At 38.5% G+C, this 23390-nt stretch overlaps 1 protein-coding gene across 1 annotated transcript in view; it reads left to right on the top strand.

Moving 5' to 3' along the window:
- The window catches only part of ERP44 (endoplasmic reticulum protein 44), a 114898-nt gene extending 92293 nt beyond the window's left edge, over positions 1 to 22605 (top strand). The window contains exons 11-12 of the mRNA XM_007968590.3: positions 20336 to 20438; positions 22372 to 22605. Coding sequence (XP_007966781.1) covers positions 20336 to 20438; positions 22372 to 22473 — 205 coding nt within the window. The 3' untranslated portion in view covers positions 22474 to 22605. The remainder of the gene's footprint in view (positions 1 to 20335; positions 20439 to 22371) is intronic.
- Positions 22606 to 23390: the final 785 nt, after the last annotated feature.

The raw sequence follows: 23390 nt of genomic DNA, 5'->3' as shown, positions 1-23390 counted from the left end.
TAGAGAAAGGTGACATTGGCAGGAACAAGTTCAAGCGCTGTTGGTGAATATAAGTGGAAAGGTGAATGCTGAGGAATGAGGTCAAGAGAACTAATTCATGGAAGTCCTTACATGCTGTGTTAAGGAATTTTGACTTTATCCTGAAAACCATGAAGAGCTAATGAAAGGTTTTAATCAGGGAGTGACATAATCAGATTGTTTTTTAAAGATTACTCTGGCTGCAATCTGGAGAATAGATTAGAGGGGGTCAAAATAAAATCTAGGTGACTGTTCAGTAATCTAGTCAAGAGTTGATTATGAAAGTTAGTCTCAGTGGACATCAGCAAAATGACAGAAAAGGACTTTCCATGTTCCTCTCACACAGAAACATCAAGTTGAACATACATCCATGCACAAAAATACCTTTACAAGAGCTAAGGAAACCAGGTCAGAGATTATAGTACCTGAGTGTAGTAAAGAAATGATGCATTGAAGAGTCTAAAAAGGACAGTTTTATACTACTTGCACCACCCCTCACCCAACCCCAGGCAGCACAGTATGGAGAGAGATACCCTTCATGTGGGGAAAGGAGAAGGAAGTTAGCACTAAACTTTTCCTCAGACCCTAACACTTGGCTTGTCTTGGTAAAACTCAGTGCCAGAAAGGCTTCTGTAGCCCCAGACTCCAGGCTGGTACCCATGGACCGAGCATTTAGTCCCACCGTGGTGCCAGGCTAGATCTCAAAGCCCCAGGTTAGATTCCAAAGCTGCAGGCCCCAGGCCTGCCCAGCAGACTCAGTCTCTGGATCTACTTCAGCACCAGGCCAATCCCAGTGACTCCAGGCTCCAGACAAGCTGCCCACAGCCCTAATCATCAGGCTAGCACCCACAGACCCAGGGTTTAGGCTTATCCTAGTAGACTCCAGTGATGCACCAGCCTCCATGGACCCAAGTTCTAGGAACATACTTGTGGATCCAGGTTTCAGACTGGCCCCTGAAGCCCCAGGACCCAGGCTAGATTTTGCAGACCTGACTCCAGGCCAGCACCTGCACACTCAGCCTCCAGGCCAACGCAAATAGTCCCAGGCTCTAGCCAGACTCCAAAGCCCTAGGCTTTCAGCCAGCCTCAGTGGCTTCAGATACCAGGCCAGCAACCATGATCCTACACTCCAGACAAGCTGCCATAGATCCTGATTCCACACCTGCCCCAACACTAGGTCAACTGCAGGTTCCAAAGACCTAAGATCTAGGTTTGCTCCAGTAAATACAGAGTCCAAGTTCACCCTAGTAGGCCCTGGTTCTAGGCCAGTCTCCACAGACAGAGGCTCCAGGACTACCTCTGCAGACCCAGGCTCCAGGCCAGTCCCCTGTGGACTCTTGACCCAGACCCACTCCCATAGACTCAGCCTATCCCAGTGGACCTAAGCACCAGGCTCATCCCGGTGCCTGGCTGGCCCCTGTAGACTCAGGCTCAAGGCCCACCCCAGTGCCAGGTTAGCTCTAGTGGACCCAGGCTTCAGGCCCACCCTGTTAGATGCAGGCCCATTCCACAGAACCAGTCAACAGCTCCACTCCAGTGGACCCAAGTTTCAGGCTTAACTCCATGGAACCAGGCACCGAGCTCACCCCCTTGCTGACCCAGGCACCGGGCCAGCCAGTGTGAAGACACTTAAGAGCAAGCCAACCAATGAACCATACCAGGCAGCTGGACTAGAATCCCTGAATGGACTGACTAGTGAAGGGCTTTCCCAGACAAAGCAAGTCAAAGACTAAAGTCTCTACATCTTCAAATGCCCAGACATCAATGTAAGGCAATAAGAAATGAAAAACCAAGGAGACATAAACATAACATCACCCAAAGAGCACAATAATCTCCCAGAAGCTGACCCAAAGAAATGGAGATGTATGAACTGCCTGACAAAGAATTCAAAATCATTGTTTTAAAAAGTAACATCTATGAACTTCAAGAAAATACTGAGAATTCAATGAAATCAGGAAAACAAGTTACCAAAATGAGAAGTTTACCAGAGAGATTGAAATTATATATTTCTTAAAAATTAAACAAATTATAGAGCTGAAGAACACAATGAATGAAAAGAAAATGTAACAGCATCGCCAACAGAATTGAACAATTAGAAGAATTTAAACCTGAATATACAGGTTATTTGAAAACATACAGTGAAAGAAGAAAAAAAGAATGAAGAAAGTTTATGGAATTAATGGGACAGCACCAAAAGAGTAAATATTCAAGTTATAGGAGTAAATGAAGGAGAAAGGAGAAACAAAGGGGTAGAAAAGTTATTTAAAATGAGAAAAGCTTTGCAAATCTGAGGAAAGGTATAAGTATCTAGGTACAGGAAGGTCAAAGAACTCCAATCAGCTTTAGTTCAAAGACTACACCAACACATAAACTGTTGAAAATCAAGGACAAAGAGAGATTCTGAAAGCAGTAAGAGAAGAGCAAATGACATGTAAAGGAGTTCCAGTACAGCTAGCAGCAGTTCTCTCAGCAGAATCCTTATAGACCAGAAGAGAGTGAGATGATATGTTCAAAAGTACTTAAGGAAGAAAACTGCCAACCAGCAATATTATATTAATACCTAGCAAAGCTGTCCTTCAGAAATGAAAGAGAGCTAAAGACTTTCCCAGATGAACAAAAGCTGAGGGAGTTTCATCAGACCTGTCTTAAAAGGAATGCTAAAAGGGAGTTCTTCAGGCTGAAAGAAAAGGACAGTAAGTACTAACATGAAAACATGAAAGTATAAAACTCAATGGTGAAAGTAAGTATACAGTCAAATTCAGAATACTCTAAGCCTGTAATTGTGGTATATAAATCACTTATAGCTTTGGTATGAAGGATAAAAGAACTATTAAAATTAGTAATAGCTACAATAATTTTAGGGATACACAGTATAAAAATATGTAAATTATGACACCAGAAATTTAAAATGTGAGGAGGGTAGAGTAAAAGTGTAGTTTTTGTGTGTGTGTGTGAATAAAGTTTTTATCAGCTTAAAATAGCCTGTTATGAGCACAGGACATAGTGAAGAAATATACAAAATAAAATAAAAATTAATACCCTATTATAATTATATTTTATGTAAATCTCATGGTGACCACAAAGCAAAAAAACTTTAGTAAATACACAAAAGATAAAAATTAAGGAATAAAGCATACCACTAGAGAAAATCACCTAAGCACAAAGGCAGACAAGAAGAGAGGAAGAAAGCAACAAAGGATCTACAAAACAACCAGTGAACAATGAACAAAATGGCAGTAGTAAGTCTTTACCCATCAATAATTATTTTGAATGTTAATGGCTTAAAATCTCCAATCAAAAGACATAGAGTGACTGAATGGATAAAAAACCAATACCCTAGTATAAACTGCCTACAAGAGATTCACTTCACCTATAAGGGACACAGGTAGACTAAAAGTGAAGGGAGGTAAAAAGATATTCTGGACATGGAAACCAAAAGAGAGCAGGGTAGCTATAATTATATAGCATTTAGGTCAAAAACTGTAAAACAAGGTCATTATATAATGATAAAGGGGTCAATTCAGCAAGAGGATATAATAATTAAAATATATATGCATGCAACATTGGAACACCAAAATATATAAAGAAAAGATTAATAGATCTGAAAGGAGACTATAATACAGTAATAATAGGGGACTTCAATACCCTACTTTCAGCAAGGGCCACATCATCCAGATGGAAAAATAGGGAAAGTTTGGATTTCCACAGTTTTAGCTCAAATGGACCTAACAGACTTATATAGAACATTCTATTCAGCTGAAGCAAGATACACATTCTTCCAAGTGCCCATGGAACATTCTTCAGGATAGATCATATGTTAGGCCACAAACAAGTCTTATCAAATTTAAGAAGATTAAAATTGTATCAAATATCTTTTCTGACCACAATGGTAGAAGCTAGAAATCAATAACTGGGAGTAAATTGGAAAATTCACAAATACATAGAAATCAAACATGTTCCTGAATAACCAGTGGAACAAAGAAGAAATTAAAAGGGAAATTTTAAAATATCTTGTGAAAAATGGAAATGGAAATACAACATACCAAACAAAACTTATGGGAAGCAGCAAAAATAGTTTTAGGAAGTTAGTTTTACAGCAATAAACACCTACATCAGAAAACAAGAAAGATCTCAAACCTAACATTGTATCTCAAGGAACTAGAAAAAGAACAAACCAAGCTCAAATTTAGTAGAAGGAAGAAAATAATAAAGATCAGAAGAAATAAATGAAATTGAGATTAGAAAAACAATAGAAAAGAGCAACAAAACTATGAGTTGGTTTTTTAAAAAGATAAAATTTAAAAACTTGTAGCTAGAAGAAAAGAGAGAAGGCTCAAAAAATAAAATAAAAAATGAAAGAGGAGACATTACAAGTGATACCACAGAAATACAAAAGAATAAGAGGCTACTATCAATAATTATGTGTCAACAAATTAATAACCTAGAAGAAAATACTAGACACATACAATCTACCAAGGCTGAATCATGAAACAGAAAATCTGAACAGACCAACAGCAACCAATAACAAATAAGAAATTGAATCAGTAATGAAAAGTCTCCCATCAAAGAAAAGCCCAGGACCTGATGACCATTCTTTCTAAAACTACCAAAAAATTGAAGAAGGGAGAAACCTTTTTTTTTTTCTTTTTCTTTTTTTTTGATACGGGATCTTGCTTTATCGCTCAGGCTGGCGTGCAGTGGTGCAATCATAACTCACTGCAGCCTCAAATTCCTGGGCTCAAGTAATCCCACCTCAAGCCTCCCGAGTAGGTGGGATTACAGACATGGGCCACCATGCCCAGCTAATTTGTTTTTGCTTTTGTAGAGACAGATTCTTGCTGTTTTCCAAGGCTGGTTTCAAGTTCCTGGCCTGGCCTCAAGTGATCCTCCTACTTATGGCCTTCCAAAACACTGGGATTAGAGACATGAGCCACTGCACCAGCCTGGGAGAGCACTTTTAAACACATTCAAAGTCAGACTAGGACACTATAAGAAAAGAAAATTACAGGGTAATATCCTTGATGAACATAGATGCAAAAGTCCTCAACAAAATCCTAGCAAACTAGAGACCCTGGTTACGGTCAATTGATTTTTGACAAAGGTGCAAAAGGTGCACTTTTCCCAGCATCAAAAAGAGAGAGAAAAGAGAGTCTTTTCAATAAATTGTGCTAGGAAGAGTGGGGGGAAACTGGATATCCACATGCAGAAGAATGAAATTAGACCCTCATCTCACCCCATATACAAATATCATCTCAAAATAGATTAAAGACATTAACATAAGATCTGAAATTATTTAAGAGTACTGAAGAAAACAGGGGAAAGCTTCATGACATTAGTCTGGGCCACAAATTTTGGATATGACCCCAAAAGCACAGGCAACAAAAGCAAAAATAGAAAAATTGGATTACATCAAACTAAAAAGCTTCTGCACACTGAAGGAAATCTACAAAGTGAAAAAAACAATCTACAGAATGGGAAAAAGGATTTGCAAACCATACATCTGATGAGGGGTTAATACTAAAAATATATAAAGAATTCAAACAAGTCAATAGTAAGAAAACAACCTGATTGAAAATGGGTAAGGCATCTGAATAAACATTTCTCAAAATAAGACATGCAAGTAGCCAATAGGTATATGAAAAAGTGCTGAACATCACTAATCATCAGAGATGTTAGAATGGTGTCTTTGACAACCCACAGAGTGGGAGAAAATCTTCACAATCTATACATCTGACAAAGGACTAATATCCAGAATCGACAATGAACTCAAATCAGTAAGAAAAAAACAATCCCATCAAAAAGTGGGCTAAGGACATGAACAGATAATTCTCAAAAGATACACAAATGGCCAACAAACATGAAAAAATGCTCAACATCCAGAGGACGGCCCTGAGCGGAGGGGGAGGGGCGGGGGCTGGAGGGGTGGGGCCCGGGCCTTCTAGCACTGTAGGCGGTGCCTCCCGAGCTCGATGTCCACGCCACGCTGCGGTGGGAACTTCCTCGCGCTCCCCGCAGGTGGTCATTTGCCACCTGTCCATGGGCCTCCCCCAAGGAGCTGCTGGAGGAGCAGCTGCACCCGCTGCCCGCGCACAACTACTTCGAGTTTTTCGCCGCCAACTTGGGATGCAGAATATAAGAAGTTTTTAGAAACCTACTGTGTGGAGAAAGAGAAGACCAGTGTCAACCCTGAGACTGCTGGGGGAGATGGAGGCGAAGACAAGAGAGCTCATTGCTAGAAGAACTACACCTGTTTTGGAATATATTAAAAATAGAAAATTAGAGAAGCAGAGAATTCGGGAAGAGAAGCGATTAAGAACGGAGGAGGAGAGAGTTAGAAAAGTTTGCGTTTGCGGGAAAAGTTCCCGTTTGCGGGAAGAGGAAAAAGAAGAAGATGCAAAACAAAAAAGAAAATTGCAGAGAAAGAAGTAAGGGTTAAGGTCACACGGCGGCAGTGATAAAGAGCACAGGGATGTGGAGACATCTCAAGAAAAAGAATCTGAAGCACAAAGACACCATGTGGATGACAGCAGGAGGCACAGATCTCACCACGAGCCTGACCGGCTTTCCAGCAGGAGTGAAGATGAGCAGACATGGGGTAAAGAACCTGGCCAAGACAGAGGGAAGAAGGGGAGCCAGGACAGCGGGGCTCCTGGGGAGGCTGTGGAGAGACCGGGAAGAGCTCAGAGGTGTGAGGACGGTCTGGCACCCAGAAAGGAGCGACTGGCAAACAAGGACCAGCCGGCCTTGCGGCTGTATGATCCGGGAGCTTGCTTCCGAGCACGAGAGTGTGGTGGAAGCGGGAGGAACTGCAAGGCAGAAGGTTCGGGGACTGGTCCTGAGAAGAGTGGAGGAAGAGGCAGAGTGAGTCACTGCGCGCACCTGGCCTCCATGAACTAGTGAGGGCATCCCAGAAACATGTAAATGACCCCGAGTGTGACGGGAAAGGAGAACTTACTCCTTACCAGGAAGCTGGAAGCTAAAAATAGAGAGGGTGACATAGAAACATACAGAAACCATTCTAAAGAAAGTAGTGTCAAGTCTTACATTGAACAGAATTCTCACGGATTTTACCATTCCTGTTATAAACTAGTATTTGTTGTTTAGCCAGACCAGAAAATGATTTCCATTGGACAGTAGAAAAATGTGTGTAAAATAGGGAAGAAAGTTAGTATTGGATCAGTGCGAGTCCTGAAGCACTTTCAGTGCTCTGAGAAAGACATCCACTTTGGGTTTCATTTGTTTGTAAGCAGAAGAGCTGTCAGTCTCTTGTGCTTCTCTGTGGCCTCCAAGCCGTGGTGTCGAGTAAAGAGCAGTTGTTTGTTACAACCTTTGTGAGTCAGCCATGCCTGCAAAGTGTGCTGTGTTTTAGTCCTGGTAGGAATATATACCACAGTTCACACTATGTAAAACTCAGCAGCTTCAACTATTGCCCTTTCAACAGTTTTGCCACTGACTAGATGAAAATGGTTTCACAGTCTTTGGAAGGATGCATTTGTGGTTTGTAACCGTTATGGTTTAAATCATCGTTTAAGAATTTGCCCAAATAACAGAAATTTTGTTCGGGAAGGGATAAACTAGGTATAGCATATAGAGCCTGTCTTTGAGTTTTAGACACTTTATTTGTAAATAACTGAAAATAGCTTTCTGAAACCGTGCATTCTACAATTTCTTCCTTTCAGTGAAATTATTAAATGTTAATGTATTTTTGGCACTGCGATTTTAACCATTTATTAAATAAAAATTTTGTTTAAAATGCTCAACATCACTAATGGTCAGGGAAATGCAAATCAAAACTACAATGCAATAACCACCTTACTTCTGCAAGAATGGCCATAATAAAAAAAATGATGTTGGTGTGGATGTGGTGATCAGGGAACACTTCCACATTGCTGGTAGGAATGTAAACTAGTACAGCCACTATGGAAAACAGTGTGGAGATTCCTTTAAGAACTGAAAGTAGAACTACCATTTGATCCAGCAATCCCACTACTGGGTATCTACTCAGAGGAAAGGAAGTCATTATATGAAAAAGATACTTCGCACGCATGTTTATAGCAGCACAATTCACAATTGCAAGATCATGGAACCAACCCAAATGCCCATCAGTCAACAAGTGGATAAAGAAACTGTGGTGTGTGTGTGTGTGTGTGTGTGTGTGTGTGTGTATGTATGTATGATGGAATACTGCTGAGCCATAAAAAGGAATGAATTAACAGCATTTATAGTGACCTGGATGAGATTGGAGACTATTATTCTAAGTGAAGTAACTCAGGAATGGAAACCAAACATTATATGTTCTTACTGATATGTGAGAGCTAAGCTGTGCTATGAGGACATAAAGGCTTAAGAATGATACAGTGGACTTTGGGGACTTGTGGGGAAGGGTGGGAGGTGGGTGAGGGATAAAAGACTACAAATAGGGTGTAGTGTATACTGCTCGGGTGATGGGTGCACCAAAATCTCACAAGTCACCACTAAAGAACTTACTAATGTAACCAAATACCACCTGTAACCCGATAACCAATGGGGAAAAAAAAGAATAATGGCGTCTTTGTTTTGTCTTGCTATAAAGGAATACCTGAGGCTGGGTAATTTATAAAGAAAAGTGGTTTATTTAGCTTATAGTTCTACAGGCTGTACAAGAAGCATGACACCTGCATCTGTGTAGCTTCTGCTGAGGGCTTTTATGCTGCCTTAAAACGTGGCAGAGAAAGTCAAAGTGGAAGTGGGCACATGCAAAGAGGGACCAAACCTGAGGGGCTACCTGACTTTGTAACAACCCATTCTCACAGGATCTGATTCAATCCCAGCAAAACTAATCCTATCTCACTAGAGCAAGAACTCAGCTACCATGAGAATGGCACCAAGCCATTCATGAGGGATCTGCCTCCATGACCCAAACACCTCTCATTAGGCCACACCTACCAGCACCTCCATGTTGGGGATAAAATTTCAAAATAAGATTTGGTGGAGACAAACCAACCATATGCAAAGCATAGAAGATGATTATTATAAAAGAGACAAAAGTGGTGGTGAGGATGTGTGAAAAAAGGGAATCCTTCACATTGTTGGTGGAAATGTAGATTAGTATAGTCATTATGGAAAACAGTATGGAGTTTCCTCAAAAAAATAAAAATAGAACTACCCTGTGATCCAGCAACCCCACTACTGGGTATCTATCCAAAAAATAGGAAATCAGTCTGTTGAAGAAGTATCTGCACTCCTATGTTCATTGCAGCATTGTTCACAATAGGCAAGATATGCAATCAATGTAAGCGTCTGTCTACAGATGCATGGATAAAGAAAAGGTGCTATATATACACAATGGGATACTATTTAGCCTTAAAAAAGAATGAGATTCTGTCATTTGTAACAACATGAATGAACCAGGAGTGAACAGTACATTAAGTGGAATAAGAAGTCAAGCACAGAAAGACAAATACTGCATGATCTCACTCATATGCAGAATGTTAAAAGTTGAACTCATAGAGGTAGAGTGTAGAATGGTTGTTACCAGAGGCTGGGGATTATGGGGATTGGGGAGATTTTTATAAAAGGAAACTTCAGTCTTTTAAAGGGCATCTATAAAGGACCTACAGCTAATGTCATATCTAATGATAAAGAACCAAATGCTTTTCCTGTATGATAGAGAACTAGGCAAAGATGTTCAATCTCACCACTTCTTTTAGTATTGTACTGGAAATCCTAGCAAGTACAATAGAACTAGAAAATAAATGAAAGGCATTCAGACCTGAAAGAAAGAAATAAAAGTAACTTTCTTTGTATATAACATGATTGTCTGTGTAGAAATTACCAACAAATCTGTTAAAAAGCTCCTAGAACTAATAAGTGATTTGAGCAGTATACAGGTTAACTTTTTAAAACATCACTTATATTTCTATACAAAGACAATGAACAATTGGAAACCAGGATTTTGTTTTAAGTTCCATTTATAATAGCTCCAAAAGGAGGAAAAAAAAAAAAAACTACCTAGATATAAATCAAACAAAACATGTGCAGGATCTGTATGTTGAAAGTTACAAAATGCTGCTGAAGGAAATCCAAGACAACCAAAATAAACAAGGAAGCATACTGTGTTCATGGATTACAACACTCAATACAGTCAACTTGACCTATAAATTTAATGTGATCCCAGTCAAAATCTCAGCTAGATTCATTGATATAGACAACCAGATTCTAAAATTTATATGGAAAGTTTAAACCAGAATAGCTAAAACTGTTTTGAAAAAGAAAGTTGGAGGATTCACATTACCTAGTTTTAAGACACAATATACATCTAAGGTAATTAATACAGTGCAGTTTTGGTGAAAGAGTATGTACATAGAGCCATGGAAGAGAAGAGAGGGAGTCCAGAAATAGACATACAAATATAGTAATAGATTTTTTTTTAATTATAATTTAACTTCTAGGGTACATGTGCACAACGTGCAGGTTTGTTACATATGTATATATGTGCCATGTTGGTTTGCTGCACCCATTAACTCATCATTTACATTAGGTATTTCTCCTAATGCTATCCCTCCCCCCTCCCCCCACCCCACGCCAGGTGCCGGTGTGTGATGTTCCCTGTCCTGTGTCCAAGTGTTCTCATTGTTCAATTCCCACCTATGAGTGAGAACACACGGTGTTTGGTTTTCTGTCCTTGGGATAGTTTGCTCAGGATGATGGTTTCCAGCTTTATCCATGTCCCTATAAAGGACATGAACTCATCTTTTTTTTGTGGCTGCGTAGTATTCTATGGTGTATATATGCCACATTTTCTTAATTCAGTCTATCATTGATGGACATTTGGGTTGGTTCCAAGTCTTTGCTATTGTGTATAGTGCCGCAATAAACATATGTGTGCATGTGTCTTCATAGCAGCATGATTTATAATCCTTTGGGTATATACCCAGTAATGGGATGGCTGGGTCAAATGGTATTTCTAGTTCTAGATCCTTGAGGAATCGCCACACTGTCTTCCACAGTGGTTGAACTAGTTTGCACTCTCACCAACAGTGTAAAAGTGTTCATATTTCTCCACATCCTCTCCAGCACTTGTTGTTTCCTGATTTTTTAATGATTGCCATTCTAACTGGTGTGAGATGGCATCTCATTGTTGTTTTGATTTGCATTTCTCTGATGATCAGTGATGATGAGCATTTTTTCATGTGTCTGTTGGCTGCTTAAATGTCTTATTTTGAGACGTGTCTGTTCATATCCTTTGCCCACTTTTTAATGGGTTTGATTTTTTCTTGTAAATTTAAGTTCTTTGTAGATTCTCAATATTAGCCCTTTGTCAGATGGGTAAATTGCAAAAATGTTCTCCCATTCTGTAGGTTGCCTGGTCACTCTGATGGTAGTTTCTTTTGGTGTGCAGAAGCTCTTTAGTTTAACTAGATCCCATTTGTCATTTTTGGCTTTTGTTGCCATTGCTTTTGGTGTTTTAGCTATGAAGTCCTTGCCCATGCCTGTGTCCTGAATGGTATTGCTTAGGTTTTCTTCTAGGGTATTTATGGTTTTAGGTCTAGCATTTAAGTCTTTAATCCATCTTGAATTAATTTTTGTATGTAATGTAAGGAAGGGATCCAGTTTCAGCTTTCTACATATGGCTAGCCAGTTTTCCCAGCACCGTTTATTAAATAGGGAATCCTGTCCCCATTTCTTGTTTTTGTCAGGTTTGTCAAATACCAGATGGTTGTAGATGTGTGGTGTTATTTCTGAGGCCTCTGTTCTGTTCCATTGGTCTGTATCTCTGTTTTGGTACCAGTACCATGCTGTTTTGGTTACTGTAGCCTGTATAGTTTGAAGTCAGGTAGCGTGATGCCTCCAGCTTTTTTTTTCTGCTTAGGATTGTCTTGGCAATGTGGGCTCTTTTTTGGTTCCATATGAAGTTTAAAGTAGTTTTTTCCAATTCTGTGAAGAAAAGTCATTGGTAGCTTGATGCGGATGGCATTGAATCTATAAATTACCTTGGGCAGTATGGCCATTTTCATGATATTGATTCTTTCTATCCATGAGCATGGAATGTTCTTCCATTTATTTGTGTTCTTTTATTTCGTCGAGCAGTGGTTTGTAGTTCTCCTTGAAGAGGTCCTTCACATCCCTTGTAAGTTGGATTCCTATGTATTTTATTCTCTTTGTAGCAATTGTGAATGGGAGTTCACTCATGATTTGGCTCTCTGTCTGTTATTGGTATATAGGAGTGCTTGTGATTTTTGTACATTGATTTTGTATGCTGAGACTTTGCTGAAGTTGCTTATCAGCTTAAGGAGATTTGGGGCTGAGACTATGGATTTTCTAAATATACAATCATGTCATCTGCAAACAGGGACAATTTGACTCCCTCTTTTCCTAATTGAATACCCTTTATTTCCTTCTCTTGCCTGATTGCCCTGGCCAGAACTTCCACATTATGTTGAATAGGAGTGGTGAGAGAGGACCTCCCTGTCTTGTGCCGGTTTTCAAAGGGACTGCTTCCAGTTTTTGCCCATTCAGTATGATACTGGCTGTGGGTTTGTCATAAATAGCTCTTATTATTTTGAGATACGTTCCAGCAATACCTAGTTTATTGAGAGTTTTTAGCATGAAGGGCTGAATTTTGTCGAAGGCCTCTCCTGCATCTATTGAGATAATCATGTGGTTTTTGTCATTGGTTCTGTTTATGTAATGGATTACACTTATTGATTTGCATATGTTGAACCAGCCTTGCATCCCAGGTATGAAGCCAGCTTGATCTTGGTGGATAAGCTTTTTGATATGCTGCTAGATTTGGTTTGCGAGTATTTTATTGAGGATTTTGCATCCATGTTCATCAGGGATATTGGTCTAAAATTCTCTTTTTTTGTTGTGTCTCTGCCCAAGCTTTGGTATCAGGATGATGCTGACCTCATAAAATGAGTTAGGGAGGATTCCCTCTTTTTGTATTGATTGGAGTAGTTTCAGAAGGAATGGTACCAGCTCCTCTTTGTACCTCTGGTAGAATTCAGCTGTGAATCCATCTGGTCCTGGACTTTTTTTGGTTGATAGGCTGTTAATTATTGCCTCAATTTCAGAGTCTGTTATTGGTCTATTCAGGGATTCAACATCTTCCTGGTTTTGTCTTGGGAGGGTGTATTTGTCCAGGAATTTATCTATTTCTTCTAGATTTTCTAGTTAATTTGCATAGAAGTGTTTATAGTATTCTGTGATGTTAGTTTGTATTTCTGTGGGATCGGTGGTGATATCACCTTTATCATTTTTTATTGCGTCTATTTGATTCTTCTCTCTTTTCTTCTTTATTAGTCTTGCTATCGGTTTCTCAGTTTTGTTGATCTTTTCAAATAAACAGCTCCTGGATGATTTTTTGAAGGGTTTTTTGTGTCTCTATCTCCTTCAGTTCTGCTCTGATCTTAGTTATTTCTTGCCTTCCGCTTGCTTTTGAATTAGTTTGCTCTTGCTTCTCTAGTTCTTTTAATTGTTATGTTAGGGTGTCAGTTTTAGATCTTTTCTGCTTTCTCTTGTGGGCATTTAGTGCTATAAATTTCCCTCTACACACTGCTTTAAATGTGTCCCAGAGATTCTGGTATGTTATATCTTTGTTCTCATTGGTTTCAAAGAACATCTTGATTTCTGCCTTCATTTTGTTATGTACCCAGTAGTCATTCAGGAGCAGGTTGTTCAGTTTCCATGTAGTTGTGTGGTTTGAGTGAGTTTCTTAATCCTGAGTTTTAATTTGATTGCACTGTGGTCTGAGAGACAGCTCGTTGTGATTTCTGTTCTTTTACATTTGCTGAGGAGTGCTTTACTTCCAACTATGTGGTCAATTTTGGAATAAACGTGATGTGGTGCTGAGAGGAATGTATATTCTGTTGATTTGGGGTGGAGAGTTGTGTAGATGTCTATTAGGTCTGCTTGGTGTGGAGCTGAGTTCAAGTCCTGGATATCCGTATTAACTTTCTGTCTTGTTGATCTGTCTAATGTTGACAGTGGGATGTTGAAGTCTCCCATTATTATTGTGTGGGAGTCTAAGTCTCCTTGTGGATCTCTAAGGAGTTGCTTTATGAATCTGGGTGCTCCTGTATTGGGTGCATATATATTTAGGTTAGCTCTTCTTGTTGAATTGATCCCTTTACCATTATGTAATGGCCTTGTCTCTTTTGATCTTTGTTGGTTTAAAGTCTATTTTATCAGAGACTAGGATTACATCCCTTGCTTTTTTTTGCTTTCCATTTGCTTGGTAGATCTTCCTCCATCCCTTTATTTTGAGTCTTTGTGTGTTCTGCACGTGAGATGGGTCTCTGAATACAGCACATCTTGACTCATTATCCAATTTGCCAGTCTGTGTCTTTTAATTGGGGCATTTAGCCCATTTACATTTAAGGTTAATATGGTTATGTGTGAATTTGATCCTGTCATTATGAAGTTAGCTGGTTATTTTGCCTGTTAATTGATGCAGTTTCTTCCTAGCATCAGTGGTCTTTACAATTTGACATGTTTTTGCAGTGCCTGGTACTGATTGTTCCTTTCCATGTTTAGTGCTTCCTTCAGGCCTGGTGGTGACAAAATCTCTCAGCATTTGCTTGTCTGTAAAGGATTTTTTTTCTCCTTCACTTACGAAGCTTAGTTTGGCTGGATATGAAATTCTGGGTTGAAAATTCTTTTCTTTGAGAATGTTGAATATTGACCCCCACTGTCTTCTGGCTTATAGCGTTTCTGCTTGAGAGATCCACCGTTAGTCTGATGGGCTTCTCTTTGTGGGTAACCGGACCTTTCTCTCCGGCTGCACTTAACATTTTTTCCTTCATTTCAACCTTGGTGAAACTGACAATTATGTGTCTTGGGGTTGCTCTTCTTGAGGAGATCTTTGTGGTGGTCTCTGTATTTTCTGAATTTGAATGTTGGCCTGCCTTGCTAGGTTGGGGAAGTTCTCCTGGATAATATCCTGAAGAGTGTTTTCCAGCCTGGTTCCATTCTCCCCGTCAGTTTCAGGTACACCAATCAAACGTACATTTGGTCTTTTCACATAGTCCCATATTTCTTGGAGGTTTTGTTCATTTCTTTTTACTCTTTTTTCTCTAAACTTCTCGCTTCATTTCATTAATTTTATCTTCAATCACTGATACTCTTTTTTCCAGTTGATCAAATCAGCTACTGAAGCTTGTGCATGCATCACGTAGTTCTTGTGCCATCGTTTTCAGCTCCATCAGGTCATTTAAGATCTTCTCTACACTGTTTATTCTAGTTAGCCATTCATCTTTTTTCAAAGTTTTTGGCTTCCTTGTGATGAATTCGAACATCCTCCTTTAACTTGGAGAAGTTTGTTATTACCTACCTTCTGAAGTCTACTTCTGTCAACTCGTCAAAGTTATTCTCCGTCCAGCTTTGTTCCATTGCTGGCGAGGAGCTGCAATCCTTCGGAGAAGAGGTGCTCTGGTTTTTCGAATTTTCAGGTTTTTTGCTCTGTTTCTCCCCATCTTTGTGGTTTTATCTACCTTTGGTCTTTGATGATGGTGACCTACAGATGGGGTTTTTGTGTGAACGTCCTTCTTGTTGATTTTGATGCTATTCCTTTCTGTTTGTTAGTTTTCCTTCCAACAGTCAGGTCCCTCAGCTGCAGGTCTGTTGGAGTTTGCTGGAGGTCCACTCCAGACCCTGTTTGCCTGGGCGTCACAACAGCAAATATTGTAGAACAACAAATATTGCTATCTGATCCTTCCTCTGGAAGCTTCGTCTCAGAGGGGCACCCAGCTGTATGAGGTGTCAGTTGGCCCCTACTGGGAGGTGTCTCCCAGTTAGGCTACACGGGGTTCAGGGACCCACTTGAGGAGGCATTCTGTCCATTCGCAGAGCTCAAACACTGTACTGGGAGAACCACTGCTCTCTTCAGAGCTGTCAGATAGGGACATTTAAGTCTGCAGAAGTTTCTGCTGGCTTTTGTTCAGCTATGCCCTGCCCCCAGAGGTGGAGTATATAGAGGCAAGGAGGCCTTGTTGAGCTGCAGAGGGCTCCACCCAGTTCAAGCTTCCTGGCCACTTTGTTTACCTAGTCAAGCCTCAGCAATAGCAGGTGCCCCTCCACCTTCTGACTGCCACCTCGCAATTCGATCTTGGACTGCTGCGCTAGCTAGCGTGAGTAAGGTTGCATGGGCATGGAAGCCGCTGAGCCAGGTGTGGGATATAATCTCTTGGTATGCTGTTTGCTAAGATTGTTGGAAAAGTGCAGTATTTGGGCAGAAATGTCCCGTTTTTCTGGTACCGTCTGTCACAGCTTCCCTTGGCTAGGAAAGGGAAATCCTCCAACCCCTTGTGCTTCCTGAGTGAGGTGATAGCCCACCCTGCTTCAGCTCACCCTCTGTGGGATGCACCACCCACTGTCCAACCAGTCCCAATGAGATGAACCAGGTACCTCAATTGGAAATGCAGAAATCACCCATCTTCTGTGTTGATCATGCTGGGAGCTGCAGAGCGGAGCTGTTCCTATTCAGCCATCTTGGAAGGGTAATCTCAGTAATAGATTTTTTTAAAGGTGCTAAGGCAATTCAGTGGAGAAAGGATAGTCTTTTCAACAGATGGTGCTAGACCAACTGAATGTACTCATCCAAAAAAGAATTTCCTTCTATGAAAAATTAACTTAGAATTTATCATGCACCTATATGTAAGATAAAACTAGAAAACTCTTAGAAGCAAACATAGGAGAAACTCTTTATGACCTGGGGTTTCACAGAGAGTTCTTAGAGTATCAAAAGCACTATCCATAAAAGGAAATCATGTATAAATTGGTCTTCATCAAATTAAAAACTTTTATTCTGTGAAAGATACTGATAGAATGTAAAGAAGATATAGGGATAGCAGATAAACGCATGTGCAAGGTGCTCAGCATCATTAGTCAGTATATATATTTTAGAATGCCTAAATTAAAATGCTGATAATACAAGGTGTTCATGAGGATGTGGAACAACTAGAAGTTTCATACATTGCTGGTGGGTTACAACATGATACAGCCACTGTAGAAAACAGTTTACAGTTTCTTTAAAAGTTAGAGATACACCTACCATATAACCTGGTATTTGTTCTAGACAAAATTCACAAACACTTGTGCACAAATGTTTGTAGCAGTATTGTGCATAATCACCAAAATCTGGGAAGAACTTGAATGTCCTTGAATAGAAGAATGGATAAACTAATTGTATATCTACTCAATGGGACATACTATTCTGCAGTGGATACAGGAACATATCTTTTTATATATACAAAAATGGATGAATGAATCTCAAATACAATATGCTAAGTGAAAAAAAAGCCATTCTTATAATTACATGTTGTATGATTTTGTACAAATGACAATCATAGAAGGTCAACAGTTTGCCAGGGGTTGTGGGAAAGGGGAGAGTCCGACTTAAAAAGGGTGTTGGAATTGTTCTGTACCTGTGGAGCGGGTAGCAAAATGCTATGCACATGTTAAAACTCAAAAGTTAAGCCTAAAAAAGTGAATTCTGCTGTATCTAAATTTTAAGAAATAATAAAAATACATATTACCTTGTATTCATTTGTTAAAGTTTGTTCATACACTTAACATTTGTGCATTTCACTATGTCAAAATTTTGTCTCACCTAAAAATAAAGAATTGTAAATAAACAAAAAAGTAACTGGAGGATGGGAAACACTTAGGTGTTCTAATTAAAACAATTTTGCCCTAAAGCATGATGTATATAATTTTATTTATTATGGCAAGGGCCCATTTATTTTCCTGTTTAGGAGATTAGCATGTTGTCTGTTTTCTTGACAATTTATTGTTGATTCACTGAATGTTACTTCTTAATAATGATGGATAGTTTCTGGCCACAAGCTAGATAAAGCTCTTTTATAATCTGTTTTTCTACTGCAGCAATTCAGATTCATCCTATCTCTCGTCTTTTCATTTTGCACACAATTTTTTCTTTCATCTGTTGACAAGGGAAAAAAATTAACTTGGAAAAATGTGTTTTGAGTGTTTTCAATGAATTTGTCACATTTAAGATTTAATCATAAATTATTTCTTGACTAGCAGAAGCAGTTCACACTGTATTAGTTTTGATAATCTTTGGACCTCATAAAACAAACTAGCAGAGGCTTTATCTTAAACATTATAGACCATTTGCAATGCTATGGATTGAATGGATATATTTTAGCACTTGCTGTGGGTGACAGTAGATGATGTCAGATTAAATTTAAATTGATCTCCTCTCAATGTTTATCTCTGGTACATGTGCAATTACTTCAGCACCAGAGAACCTTTCAGAGGCATTCTGTCAATATAGCTACCTGACAGTCATTTGTATTTGTAAACTGTGCATTTGGCACCTGCTGGTCTCTGTTGCATTGGAGCTAGTGGGGAGCCAAAATGGGTATACAATGAAGTTATTGGTTGGTACAGCTCAGTGGGAGTTATTGAAGGGAAGAAACAGCACTTCCAGGACCTCAGGAGAGGATAAAAAGAAAAAGAAACTGGTAATATTAACTACAAGCCAGCTATTGTTTGCTACCAAAAAAATAATGATTTTAAAAGTCAATCAGTTCTACCCAAGGAATTAAAGTGTATGTGGACCTGCATTTTAATTCTTGTAACAGAATGAAAAAGTATTTCTATTTAAAATATATAATTAATTTTTTAAAGCACCAAGATCTCAGCTAGAAGGCAGACAATTCATATGAGCAGAAATGTAAATTCAGAGAAGCAATGAAAAAATGCTTTAAATTTTTAAAAAAAAAATTTTTTTTTTAATTTGTGAAGAAATGTAAATTAAAATGCAGGTATCTTTTACTTATCAAATTAGCAAAACCAATTTTAATTTTAAAAAGACAGACATGCTGGCAAGACTTTAAAGAACAAACAGTAAAAACCAACTGAGGTTTTATAGGTATAATTTGCTCACACTTGGTCAAAAGCTCTTATTTGTTAACCCAGTAATCCTACTTTATTGTATATAACTCAAGGAAATATTACAAAGAAGAAAGCTTGATATATAAATTTGCTTAGCTCAATATGGTGTTATCTGCTACAGTGCATTGTTTCTGTGCTGCAGATTTGCTCATACATGACTGGTAATTAAGAGAATAACGTCCATAGAAAATGAAGTTGTGTCGGTTCATATATCATTATTCTCAGAATGTCCTGAAGCCATCAGAATAAGATTTTTCTTTTTCTTTTTTTGGGGGGGAGGGGGGACAGAGTCTCGTTCTGTCGCCCAGGCTGGAGTGCAGTGGCGGGATCTCGGCTCACTGCAAGCTCCACCTCCCGGGTTCCCACCATTCTCCTGCCTCAGCCTCCCGAGTAGCTGGGACTACAGGCGCCCGCCACCACACCAGGCTAATTTTTTTGTATTTTTAGTAGAGACGGGGTTTCACCGTGTTAGCCAGAATGGTCTTGATCTCCTGACCTCGTGATCCGCCCGCCTTGGCCTCCCAAAGTGCTGGGATTACAGGCGTGAGCCACCGAGAATAAGCTTTTTCATAAAGAGAATGCCATAGGGGTATATGAAGACCTCCAAAACTAAACAGCTGAAAATCCTGAGGAAGTGCCTTTCTTAGTGTAAATAAAAGCTAGTTTAATGATCTTGAGAAGTGCTTTGCTTTTCATAATGTTAAGTTATCCAATGAAGTTGCATGTATGGTTTAAAGAAGTTATGAAGACATTTCCCCCTATGTTTAGGGAAAAAAACATGAAAATACTATGTCCTGGTTCAGGTTAATTTGATGAAATTGGTTTTTACTGTCTAGTGAATGCCCTCAAGGACCTGGACCTCAAAAGTGGGCTCACAACCTTTATGTTAAGGCTGCAGAGGATCACCTGGTTGACACTAGGTTTAAATGGTGGTGGATGTTGGATGGTGCTAATATTTTTATTACAGCTTGATAATAGTGCTTTGGTTACAAAGCTGTATAGTTTTAAGTGGTTAGCCCCTAACTCTTTTTCCTTTGAGCCCTGTTATTTTTAGTGTGATGTTGCAGAACAAAGGTATTTTTAGTTACATATATGTAATTTAGGAAAATATATAAAGTGCCCATTAATTTAAAATGGTTAAGAATTTGCGGTACAGTGTCGTGGTAGATTATAATGTGCCTCAATGATAAGCATGGAAAATTTTCTATGAAACAAGTACAGGAATTAGAATACCAAACTGAGTATCTGGGTACTATGCTTACAATTGTGTAAAAATGTTTGACACATACCTGGTCTACAATAGTTGTCGTAGGAGGGTGGGATTGTAGGTTAGCAAAACTTTTTTAATACTGTGAAGTTGGTAAAATAGAGATAAGTCCATTTTAACAGTTTAAATTTTATTTGACTATGGTTTCAGAATTCCTGGAAAACTCAAGCAATTTGTATTTGACTTACATTCTGGAAAACTGCACAGAGAATTCCATCATGGACCTGACCCAACCGATATAGCCCCAGGAGAGGTAGGACTCCTGTTTATTTTTCAATGGGAACTCTTTTTTTTTCGTTTTTCAGTTAGCCTCAAAGAGAGTCTGAAGTTCTTGCATCGGCTTGAGCTTCAGCTTCTGAATATTTGTGTAGAGAAATTCTGAGTAGAAATTATCCTTTTAAATTAATTTTTAGTTTCAGGTCTTCAGAAAAGTTGAAAGGATATTATAACCTAGTTTCTTGATTGTATAAAGTGTTCTGAATGTGACCTCTGTGGAATATGGCTATAACAGATTTAAATACAGTTGGCTTCAAATGGAAATAGGAAATAGGAATCTAAAACAGATAAATCAGTGAAGAAATCAGTGGATTCCAGTAATTCCAAGCCTTCCTCTGTGGCTGGAAGATTGACCACACTATAAAGAAAGTAATGATTGGTTATTCTGCTAAATCATTCTAAGAGCTTTCACAAATACACTATTCATAATGCTCAAAACTTTACAGTTTAATGCAGCTTTCCCATTTGTGATTTAGAATACTTGACAACTGTTTTATCAAAATTTTATGTTCTCTTATTTTTTTTTCTACCTGAGAATTTTACTGTTTCCACCTTGTAACTTCTGTTACAAGTAATTTCTATGTTCCTATTGTACTAAACAGCCCTAAATTTGCATTTTGATAGATAATTATTTCTATCATGCCTATTACCATGATACCGAGAGGGAAGATGATATGTACCAAAATCCTCTATTTCATATGTTCAGAACTTAAATCCATTATTTTGCCTGTAAAACCTCTATTTATAAAAGGAAAATAAAAACTGAGTTTTTCTTTATTTAAGAGTCAGATTAGGTTCAGAGGCAAGAATTCCCTATAGGAATCCAAAAACATGCTTTTTCCTTTAAAAATGAGGTCAGATTTTTGATAATTAAGCAACTATAGGAGGCAAACTTGTCGGCTATAACCCAAAGGTGATTATTTTCCTCAGAAAAGAAGGCCTGCATAGTATTTTATCAGATTAGGAAAAGATGTCATTTACCATTATTGTATTATCCTGACTTGTTTCAATTTCCTTATTAGACAGTGAACTTATATTTGTTCATCTTTGTGTACTAACAGAGGGCACCAAATAAATGTTTGTTTTATAGTAATATAATTTCAGCTTAATCCAAACATATATCTCACTGAAAAAATTTAAAATGTATTGGGAAAGAGGCACATGATAAAGTCAAATGATAAGTTTATAGACACATTGCTTCCTGTTAGAATTAATGTGCCATTATATATAGTATGTAATATATGCACTGTGTGCCTATGTCAACTACAGGGGATATTAAAATGAGAACAATCAGGCCTGCTCTTGAGCTCACAGTTTGGAAATAGACAATGGACTGCACTGCCTTTTCTTTAAAATTCTTGGAAGTAGCTCTTGTTTCACTGTGTATTTTTGTCTACTCTTGGTACACAAGTAAACTACAGAAATTAATTTCTTTCAGTATTGAAATGTTTGCTTTCCTCTTTATTTCAGCTAAGTTGTAATAATTTCTGGTATCCTGGTAATTGATAACTAAGATAATATCTACATAGTGGATGCTGTTAATTCTCTTAGCGGTCATGCACAAAGGAAGGGTTTGAGCCAACCTAGGGTTGTGTTGCCTCTGTAGACTAGTCTGGAAAGCACCCAGGTGTCAGGTATTTTGGTCCCTTCCACCACACCTCAGCAAATGTAAAACAAGCCCACAGTTAATGGCCCTGTGGCAACCTTGCCCTGGAGAATCTGAGTAAGAGCATTTGAAATGAGGAAAGCAAGATTTCACATTTAAATCTCTTGCTTTGGCACACAGTTGTTTTTATTGATTAATAAGCAAATAATTATAGGGGAACTACCATTCATCAAATACTCTTATTAAAATATTATAGCACTATAAACTATATTGGTATAAAAATGTTTTATTCTTTCTTTTGTAGCAAGCCCAAGATGTAGCAAGCAGTCCACCTGAGAGCTCCTTCCAGAAACTAGCACCCAGTGAATATAGGTATACTCTATTGAGGGATCGAGATGAGCTTTAAAAACTTGAAAAACAGTTTGTAAGCCTTTCAACAGCAGCATCAACCTACGTGGTGGAAATAGTAAACCTATATTTTCATAATTCTATGTGTATTTTTATTTTGAATAAACTGAAAGAAGTTTTGGGTTTTTAATTTTTTTTCTCCCCGACTCAAAATGCATTGTCATTTAATATAGCCTCAAAAAAAAAAAAAAAAAAAAAAACAAAAACCTGCTAGGATTTAAAAATAAAAATCAGAGGCCTATCTCCACTTTAAATCTGTCATGTAAAGAAAGGTGACATTGCCAGAAACTTACCATGAACTTGCACTACTACGGTAGGGAGGACTTAGGGATGTTTCCTGTGTCGTATGTGCTTTTCTTTCTTTCATATGATCAATTCTGTTGGTATTTTCAGTATCTCATTTCTCAAAGCTAAAGAGATATACATTCTGGATACTTGGGAGGGGAATAAATTAAAATTTTCACACTGTGTACTGTGTTTTACTGATTGGTTGGATATTGCTTATGAAAATTCCATAGTGGTATTTTTTTGGATTCTTAATGTGTAACTTAAACATACTTTGAAGCGGAGGAGAGTCATAAGACAGAACATTTGGCAGGAATTGTCCTTATGAACCAAGAAAAAGAAAATGAAAAGTATTATTAAGCTTCTGTGTTTGTCTAAAAATGTGGCATATGGATGGCATTTAAAACTTTGAATGAATTATACCTAAATCTGGGAAAGGGAGGTGACAGTGGAACAGGTTACCAGTCAGAACTAGATGAGTTTTAACGCTACTCCTATTATGAGACTTCAATTTCCAAAGAGAAGAACCAGCAGAGAAATTGTATTTCGGTAATTTAAACCTCCTTCTGTCTTGTAGAGTCTTGTTATAGTTGTGTAAATTAAAAACACAGAATAAGCAACATATTTAAC

This window comes from Chlorocebus sabaeus, chromosome 12 (genome assembly GCF_047675955.1).
Source record: "Chlorocebus sabaeus isolate Y175 chromosome 12, mChlSab1.0.hap1, whole genome shotgun sequence".
NCBI classification, from domain to species: Eukaryota; Metazoa; Chordata; class Mammalia; order Primates; family Cercopithecidae; genus Chlorocebus; species Chlorocebus sabaeus.
Note: the sequence above shows the minus strand (reverse complement) of the source record. Positions and strands in the feature narration are given on the sequence as shown.